The following is a 10,029-nucleotide window of genomic DNA, read 5'->3' as shown; positions in this document are numbered from 1 at the left end:
AAGACAATCATTGCAAGAGTATAGAGATGGGATTTATCTCTGCCTTTGAGGAGCTTACGGGGACTCTGACACATAAGCCAAGCATGCTTAAGACCCACATCTCTACAATAGTGGGCATCTTGTTTCTATCTAGGACATATATCACAGATTTCTAAACCACATCTATAGTGTAGGGCTGCTAATAATACCTGACACAGCATTCAACCTGGCCCCTGGGGTGCCCAAGTTCTTTAGAAAGGGCTTCCTTTTTAACCTTCAAGAAGCATCTTTTCTTCCTTTGGAAGATGGAAAAGGGCAAAAGCAATCAGTTCACTAGTAAGGAAACAAAGCCTTACAGTAGATTAGCAAGGCAGATCTGGAAAGAACCAAGTTGTCTCCTTCATCCCATCGGCTCTCGGGAGAGCTTTATATTTGATTTGGTTTGGTCTTTTTGTGGGCGGGCAGGGGGATGGAGAGAGGGTTGAAGCAACCATCAGGAGGAGGTGGTTGGAAGGAGACCTGGCAAGCAGAACCTGGGAGCTCCTCGCTGGAACAGAATGGATATCTCCAAACAGGTATATTCTCTGAGATATGTCAGGCCCACAAGGCTGAGTTTCCAGAGGGAGCTGGAGCGCACTGTTATCCCCTTCCTCACCCTCCACCTCCCCTGGCCACCAGGCAGATGTCTTGGGGTCAATCCAAGGAGGCCTCATCCTGTTCTGCAGCTGTTTTGAGGACATCCAAACTACCCTTCTGAGTCAACAACATGATGCTTCTAGCCAAGTATCCTAATGGGGTCTGGAAGAATAGGTTGGAGAAGGACTTGGCTGTCTTCAAAGATCAGGGACATTCTCACCTCATCCCCAGTCTCTCTTAGTAATCCACAATGGATCTGTCAGCCATGACTTTATTTTCATTCTTTCCAGAGCTACTTGTGTTTTCATCCTGTTGCACTTTGGGGCTAATGAATTCTTTAGGTTTTCAATATGCTATATAGAGTAATAATTTTTTTCAGCTGCCATAGCAAGCAGAGCATTGACCTGGGAGTCCAACAGATCTAGGTTCTAATCGCACTTCTGCCACTTACTAGCTGAGTGGACACAAAAAATTTTCATCCCCTTTCTGAGACTCAGTTTCCTCATCTGTAAAATGGGGTAACTGATAACTCCTCTTCCTCCCTTGCATGGCTATGATGACAAAATGAAATCCTTGATATAAAAGCACCTTGAACAACAGTACAAACTGGGGTGCTGATAGTCACATTCGCTTTAGCAAATCTCCTTCTAGCTCTTAGGGGGCTGTTGGTTCTAGAATTCTCAGATCTGGTGAATAAGGCTGTGTTCCCTCTCTCTGTTTCTGCATAATTTTATACACTCTGGTCACATCCCTTCCCAGCCTTCATCGTTCTAAACTAAAGACTCTGCATTTGTTTAATCTATCTTCATATGGCAGCCCCCGCCATCCCCCATCCCCTTGATTATAGAGTGGCCCTTCTCTGGATCATCTCCAGCTCCATTATGTCATTCTGGAAGCACTAAGACCAGACCTGCACAAGTAAGAGAGAGAGAGAGAGAGAGAGAGAGAGAGAGAGAGTGTGTGTGTGTGTGCGCGCGCGCGCGCGCGTGTCCCTCAGCTCTGAACCTCTGACTCTGTCCCCCTCCCCAGTTATAAATCCTAGAACAGGATGATTGCCCAAGACCCTCTGCAAACTACAAGAAGGCCGGTCGGCCCCAGGCTGAAGCCTTCCCCTCTTTCTCTGCGCAGCCCTGGCCCCAGGGGGCTAAAACGGCTCCCTGTCTGGCTTGGGAGGCCGGGACGTGGATAACTAGGATGGGGAGACCGAGGGGGAGGGAGGAGGGGGGTCTTGCGCAAGCGCACGCGGCTCCACGGACCGCCAATGCTGCTGCCTCCCAGAGCAGAGGGAGGCAGAAGAGGAGGGAGGGAAAGAGGGAAGGGAGGGGGAGGCGGTACTTGGGCTGCAGCTCGCAACCAGAGGCAGTCTCTCGCAGCTCTTGGAGGGACGGGGAGAGGCAGCCGCCGAGTAGGATGCTCTGCGGGGTGCCCTGAGCCAGGGGCGCTTGAAGCAGCTTCGGGGACTAGGGCAAACGGGAAGCTTTCACCATGCATCAGTCCCTGACTCAGCAGCGGTCCAGCGACATGTCCCTGCCCGATTCCATGGGTAAGTCTAGTCGCTCTTCCTGCGGGCAGCGGCAGCAAGGGGTGAGTGCTCTGGCCTCTGGAGTGCGAGCGCCCTGGTCGCCCCAAAAGCCAGAGAGCGGGAAGCGGGTCTAGGGGGCTCCGCTTGTCCCAGCGTCTGGGTGGTGGACCAGAGCCCCAAGGGAGCCGCCCGGCTGCGGCGGGGGAGACGCGCGGAGATTGGAGCCAAGCTTGCGTCTGAGTATGCCTGCCCCGGAGTGCGGGTGTGTGCGTGTTTCTGTGCGTGTGTCTACAGACTTGCAGCCGGTGGTAAATCCCAGCTGTCTGAGGATCAAAACACTTTCCTGCAACCTGCGCCTTCGCTTTCCATTCGACACTCCCTCTTTGCGAAGTCCTCGTCACTTCGAAGAGCTCGCGACTAAAGATAATTAGAAGAAACAGGGTCCTTGTCCCCTCCCAACTCTCTTGAAGCTGCCCTGAAATTCAGAGCTGCAGTGGGGGGGGGGGCTGACTTGTACCTCGCTGATGGGGGGGTTTGCGCAACCCTGGGGGATGGGCGGGGGTAGAGGGGAGAAGAAGGGAGGAGGGCTGTTGGGAGGGGAAATCCGGAGGAATCTGTCAAGACAGCCCAACCCTGCAGGATCAACATTTCTTGAATTTGATTCCTATCCTGCTCCAAACGCACGGAATGTGCGTGAATGTGAAGAAAAATGGTGGGGGGAATGAATGAGAGCGCGAGAAAGAAAGATCTAGCGCGAGCCAGCGCATCTTCTGAAGTCGCGCTTTTCCTCTCTGGGCGGAATGGAGGGGGAGGGGCACCTTTCGACACCTTTCCTCACCAAAACTGGGGGACAGCTTCCTTTGGGCACCAACTCGGCTGCCTCTCGAAGCTGCTTTTTGGTAGTTACGAACAAAAACCAAACCCAGTCCCCTCAGCTGTTAGGCACCTTCCCAAGCCCTATGATTTCACTGGGCGGAGAAATTAATTTGGAGCCCAGGAGAGCGGGAGGGGATTGTCAAATCAAGATCTCACCTAATCTTAAAATTCGCCTCGGATACACTTCAACCAAATCGAATTCTCTTTCCAACATACTTTACATTCTACGAAATTCCTCTGTCCCGCAATTCCTGCCATCCAGTCTGCTCAGATCTTCTTCGATGAATTTGCGGGAACATCTCTCGAAGGGAGGGGGCGGGGAGAAGATCGAGCCCCCTATATGAGCTCCCTATTGCCTGCAAAAGACTCAGTCACAACAAAATTCGTTCGCCGAAGGTGCCCCAGAAAGTGTTATCTCCTGCATGGTGTAAAGATCCGTATTTTCAATGGTTTTGCATATTTGATATACGAATTCGCTCTTTTTCATTTTTAAGGGCGTAGTTCTTTACAACGGGATACAAATGGGGTCAAGGATTCGGGACCGAATCCAGAGCCCAGCAGTACCAGACTCCCCCATAACTCCCAGCTCGCTCTCGCGCGCTCGCTCTACACACACACACACACACACACACACACACACACACACACACACTTACACACAGAGACACAAGCACACGCACACGCACACACTGCACTCCTTACCTTGGCCAGCTGTGGCGCCAACGCAGCCCTGGCTCCCCGACGCCAAGCTGTTGCGCCAGGGAGGGCCGGGTGAAGAGTGCGAGGGTTCCGCAGCGCCCTTTCCCGCTGCGGGCGGCAACCACCTGCGAACCAAGCCTGCCCTCCCCGGGCCCGTCTGCGCGCGGGGAGTGGGCAAGTTGGTGGTCCAGAGCTTAAAGGGTTGCTACTTGGCACACTGCTCTGTGTGTTGGGGAACAAGATGAAGAGAGTTCTTTTCTTGGGCTCCCAGGGGCCCTCAGCCAATCTTAACGCTTCTCAAAAGGTCTGCGCAACAAGAAGCTGAGTGGGCTTTGCGCAGCCCAGTCTCGACCCTGCGGGAAAGGAATCATAAATCCCATATAGACGCGGAGTCGGAGCCACGCATTCCGCTTTTTAAAGTCGGCAGACCGAGGGCACTAGCAAATTCCTGAGTCGAGTGGTAACCCTGGGTTTCCACAGTTCGGACAGGGGAGTCTCCCCGGAGTTCCCTGGTGCAGGTCCCGCACAGCCCAGGCCTGAATCAGCGTTTAGGCTACTTAGGAGCTACTCCCACTTAACTCAGCTCTGGCAACGCCACCTTCTCTTGCATGGGGGGAGGGGGAGAGTGGGTGCGTGGGTTAGTGTTTCAGCCTCTGAGGGCAGCATTTCTGGGGGGATTCTCTTTACAGTTAAGACACCGCAGCCAAAACAAGAAAATTTAAAACACACAGACACACGGTGCACCAAGGTGCTTGCATTCTACACTTGCTGGCTGCCTGGATGTGGAGCGCTAAGTCCAAGGCTTGGCAATTAGGAAGATGGTAATTTGACTCCAGGGCCCCTCCATCCCCTCCCAGCAACCCCTTTCTCCCTTTTGCTAACACCGCCCCCAGGCGCTAAGGCACCTCTACTGCAGCAAGACATTGCTTCCCACTCAAATAACACATTTGTAATTCAGTGGCGGCCTTGGCCTTGGATGTCTCCATTCAAAGAATTGTCTGAAGTTGGGGGATGTGAATTTCAGAGCCTTTAAGGAAATGTTTGAGAGATTGGCAGGGCCTTGAGCCTCGTGCGTGGGTAGCCACCTGTCTCCAGGGACGCTCAAGGCTGGGACTTTTGGAACCCACCCTGTGTGGCAAAGCTCACTCAGGTAAGGCAAATCTTAATCAGTTCAAAAGATCAACCCCAGAGAATTAGCCAGTCATCAACAACACAAGGTACAGGCCAGGATACTGGGTCCACATCTTTGCTGCACCCTAATAAAGATTACATAGCCTACCTGTTCTCTTGGGAGGGGGTAATCAAGAACACATACACGGTAAAACGCAAGTGAGTGGAGACAACATCCTCCCTTCTAGCAAGTGACATCTTGGCTCCTGACAGATATATAACCCTAGAACTGGTGGACATCATATGGATTATGGGCCAGACTCGCAGTTACAATTTTCATGGTAGCAGTCACAATTAATATACACATTGAGTAACGTATCTAGGAACTTAGGGAATTGAAATAATGAGTGATTAGAGTGAATTTGATCAAGAAAAGCTTCTTGGAGGTGAGTTTTGAGCAGGTTTCAAAGGAAGGGAGGGACCCAGATTCAAAGACCGCAATGCAGGTGGGGGCTCCGATTAGGGGGAAAACCCAGAGGAGAGGAAAGCTGGTTGTTTTTGGAAAGGCAGAGACAGCAAATAATTGGGTGCTTCTACAGCTGAGCATCCTGGTCGTCATGAATGTGGGGTGGAGGTGGGGCACTGCAGAGAGGGAGGGCTGCAGTAGTTCTGCAGGGAGGCTGCTGAGGGGGGACAGGCAAAGCCAACCATGAGATTTCAGGCTCTCTCACCGTTGTTGGTTGCAGGGATGGTGGTTGTTTAAACAGAAATATACTGGGTGCCAAGTAGACAGGGTAATGAGAGATATTGGAGTTGTGACACTCATTGGCCAGAAGGCTTTAATTTGGGGGGGGGGCCTCAGGTATACCCTATTTTAAAAAATCAATTCTATGAGCATAGCCCATATTTATTCACACGATTCCTCCCACAACCTTTTTGATTCGAAGGGAAACAATTCTGAGGTGCTGCTTCTTGTTTATTCAACAAGTACTGACTGCTCACTAGGTATCCAACGCTGTGATAGGTACTGTTTTCAAGTATCTGCTGCTTTATTTAAGTACCTCACTGTGTCTGAGTTTTTTGATGTGTCAATTTGCTAAACAAAATTGGAATAAGATGGTCCTGTACTCACAGGAATATCTAAGGTAAGCCTTAATAAGGACAGGGCTCTACTCTCCCTTCTAAAATAAAACAACCACCAGGAAAATGTCCTAAGCAGACACAATGAGCAGCTTTTTAGGAGCTTGGGCCACACCTTCAAAGAACAGGTATGTCTTGCTCTAAGTAGATATGAATTTTATTAAGTCGAATTGACACTAAAGATAAATTGAAAGGTGATTTTTAATTTTCAAAAGGATTCACGGTCGGGGGGGGGGTCCTTAAGACAGTCAACACCCCCGAGTGCAACTAGAAATAATCTTATTTTACACAATTACGGTCCTTATAGCATAAAATAAGAAGCGATGGAGTGGGGTGGGGGCTGTGATGGGACAGAGAATAGATATTCAACCTGGTGATAGGAGAGTTTTCTTAGGAATTTTATCCAAAGCACATCCTATCTGGAGGTAAGACCCCTGTGGGGCTGTGGGATCTTTGTCTGAGTTTCTCAACTGACTGATTTTTCAATTCAGCTTCTAAAGCAGGAAAAAAAAAAGAAATAGATTTTCAAATGACACCATGTGGTTTGCTGAGTCACTTTTCTGACCTGGCTCCTGTGCTTTTAAGAGTTCGAGTGATATTTGCAAAGAAGACCCAAGAGCTGTGAATAAGATTAAAGGCCGGTTGGTGGGGAAGGAGCAGAGTAGGCAAGTGAAACAAACAAAACAATTATAAAGACCACGCATACACACACACTCCTCCAGTTTAGTCTCTAAGGTTATGTGTTTTCTGGGTAAGGTGTTAGATACTGGTGGGTCACAAAGATACCCTTGGTGTATCCACATGTTCCCTCACATTCTTTTCCTAATCAGGGGCAGGGAGATCATGTGAGTGCCAAAGGAGAAAGGCATGGGAGGTGATGTGGGTAAGTTTATGTTTAGAGCCCCTCTGTGAACACACTCACAGATTCTCTGAGAAGCATCTGTCATCAAATAGACTTAGGGATTCCGGTTTAGAGACTTCTTTAGGGCCCCTCGAAATCCAGAGGAAGGATAACTAACCTTCAGGTAAACAGAAGACATAAATCCTGCCCCTGCCCCCATTCCCTTCCCAGCACCCGGCAGTCCGAATTTCCCGGCTTTGCTCATTGCGTTTTCCACCAGTCAGCTTGCCATTTGCATCCCTAATAACCCTCTAACGCAAAGGGCCCTGATGTCACAGGTGTCTCCAGTGAGCCTTCATGTTTTTCCCCATGGATGCTGGATTCCAGGTCTCACTGGAGAGACGCCTCATTTCCCAACTCTCCTTACCTCTTCTCCCAGTGTGAGACAGTGGTGCTTTAGTATGCGGGTGCCTATAAACACTCAAACCACTTCTACATTTCAATGTAAAATAGTCTTAGAATAGTCCCGTATTAGAAATGACCCTGATGAGTCACATCTCTCACTTTCAAGGCTGACGTCAGGGGACACCGCCAGCCCCTCCCACCTCCCTTGGAGCCTTCAGCAGGGACCGCACTGGGGAAGACAAGATGGATGGTGGGGCTAACCCAGAGTGGCACCTGATGCTTTTCTTCCATACAGGAGAGCATATCTGAGGGGGCTGCAAGGCCGGCCACAGCCCCTCCCTCTCACCACCCACTACCAGGCCTCTGGGGTCTCGCTTGGTTTTCTCACCTTCCTCCCCCTTCCTCCATCCCCTCTCCCCTCCCTCCCAGTGGTGCAGTCTGGGCGGCTTCTCTTGGCTACTGATTTCTGAGGCTGCAGTGCGGTCTCCCAGAATGACGGTGTCTTATGATCAGACCCAAGTGGTCTCTTTAGGGCCATAAATGACAGTCAAGCCACCTGGGTGGGCAACCCCATCATAGGGCTCCCCACTGCTTTACCCTCCACACTTTCTCTAGAGAACTGGACTCTAATAGCATTCCCCATTTGCTTATTTTTTTTCCAAGAACTCCTAGGTAGTAATTCTCCTCTGGTATTTCCTGTTGAGGGCCGCTTCCTCATGTCAGAGAATAGCCTGCAGAGTGTGGAATGGTGCTTGGTTCCTTTAAAGAAAATTAAATTGAAAAGTGAGCCTAGATACCATTTTTCTATCTGACTTAATAAGCCTGTTTTTGAAAAAAAATATTGGTTTGCGCTATCACATCTGATAAGCCCTGAGTAAGAGAATGGGTTTCTCATCATTTATATTTATGTCACCCTCGCCTAAGCCTAAATGTGTGTAAGTTATAATCCTCCCCATCTACCTCCCCCGATACATATCTTTGTGGACTAATGGCCTCCAAACACTTACTTTATTACACACATTTGTTATGTGACAAATCTTGCCAACACACCATTTTAAAGTTTATACATGAGGTGGCAAATGTCAGAAATAAATGAAAAAAATTCCCAGTAATCTGGCTCCGTTCTGATATTTACACTGAAAATGAAATTTCATATCTCGAGCTTGTGAAAAAACCTCCTTAGCTGCATATTGGCTTTAAAATATTTTCATTTAATACCCCCACACATACACTTTCCATTTATCATATACCTTATAATTTGGCCTAAAAAACACTACTGAGTATGACACATCTTTTATAGAGTGCCAGAAGCACAAAAAATTTGTTTTGTTTTTATGTGACTGGTGAAATTTCTTCTGTTGTTTATTTTTCAAACTGGAAATATTTTTTATTATAAAAGTGGCACTCGGCCGGGCGCGGTGGCTCACGCCTATAATCCTAGCTCTCTGGGAGGCCGAGGCAGGCGGATTGTTTGAGCTCAGGAGTTCAAAACCAGCCTGAGCAAGAGTGAGACCCCGTCTCTACTAAAATTAGAAAGAAATTAATTGGACAACTAAAAATATATACAAAAAATTAACCGGGTGTGGTGGCGCATGCCTGTAGTCCCAGCTACTCGGGAGGCTGAGGCAGGAGGATCGCTTGAGCCCAGGAGTTTGAGGTTGCTGTGAGCTAGGCTGACGCCACGGCACTCTAGCCCGGGCAACACAGTGAGACTCTGTCTCAAAAAAAAAAAAAAAAAAAAAAGTGGCACTTGATGATTGCAAAAACTAAAACTCCATCCCTTCCCCTAATCCCACTCCCTAAAGATAACTCCAGTTACCAGTAGGAATAGGAAAGGAAAACCTTCCTAGTGGTTTTTTCTTTAAGACACTCCCTTCCTCAGCCGAAATGAACGATTTCAGTTTCTGTGTGTGCTTTCAGGAGCCTTCAATCGGAGGAAACGAAATTCCATCTATGTCACCGTGACTTTGCTTATTGTGTCTGTGTTAATTCTCACGGTGGGCCTTGCTGCAACCACCAGGACCCAGAATGTGACTGTTGGAGGTTATTACCCAGGAGTTATTGTAAGTATAGAAGGCATTGGTAGGTATCTGTAATTTTCTGTCTACAGAAATTCGGGCTCTACTCTGATGGTTTTCAATTCTGTTTGAGTGTCCAGTGTGTGCTCGGATTTCCTCCTTTATGTCTCTCTATATTTATATAGAGAGGCAACTCTGGGCCCGTTGATCAGAAGAATCGCAGTGCCATCCCTTCCTACTAGAATGATCCTGAGCAAGTCATCTCACTCTTTAGGACCTCAGGTTTCTGGTTTAGGAGATGTTAATAACTAGCAGTATTAACTTCAGGCCAAAGTCCTTTCTCTCTGGGCATCTGCTTTCTTACATATAATAGAGGTTACCTGATCTCACCTGAAATCTGAGGACCCTGGCAGCTTGACATTCTATGACCAACAGCACTGATCTCTAAAGTGATCCTGCACTCCTATCAGGAAAAAGATATGGAAGATATGCTCCTAAAATGTGTATATCTGTTCATTTATAAGTTATATTCACATTCATAAAACTTATGTAAACAAGGAAACTCAAAAATAGATTAAAATGAAATAATTTTTAATATATTCATGCAAACACTAACAGATGTCACAGGAGGATATGTACTTAATATATAGTTTATCATTAAAGATAGTAGCTATAAATCCTTATTTCATTTTTTCTTTTTTTTTTCTGAAACGGAGTCTCACTCTGTCATCCAGGCTAGAGTGCCGTGGCATCATCCTAGCTCACAGCAACCTCAAACTCTTGGGCTCAAGCGATCCTCCTGC

General features: G+C 48.2%; 1 protein-coding gene across 3 annotated transcripts in view; it reads left to right on the top strand.

Moving 5' to 3' along the window:
• The first annotated feature begins 1,875 nt into the window (after positions 1-1,875).
• TMEM255A (transmembrane protein 255A) overlaps positions 1,876-10,029 on the top strand; it is a 49,996-nt gene continuing 41,842 nt past the window's right edge. For all 3 annotated transcript variants that reach the window (XM_012662864.1, XM_012662862.1, XM_012662861.1), the window contains exons 1-2: positions 1,876-2,158; positions 9,129-9,271. In XM_012662864.1, coding sequence (XP_012518318.1) covers positions 2,101-2,158; positions 9,129-9,271 — 201 coding nt within the window. In that variant the 5' untranslated portion in view covers positions 1,876-2,100. The remainder of the gene's footprint in view (positions 2,159-9,128; positions 9,272-10,029) is intronic.

Source organism: Propithecus coquereli, unplaced genomic scaffold, assembly GCF_000956105.1.
Source record: "Propithecus coquereli isolate 6110/MARCELLA unplaced genomic scaffold, Pcoq_1.0 Scaffold786, whole genome shotgun sequence".
Taxonomy (NCBI): Eukaryota; Metazoa; Chordata; class Mammalia; order Primates; family Indriidae; genus Propithecus; species Propithecus coquereli.
Note: the sequence above shows the minus strand (reverse complement) of the source record. Positions and strands in the feature narration are given on the sequence as shown.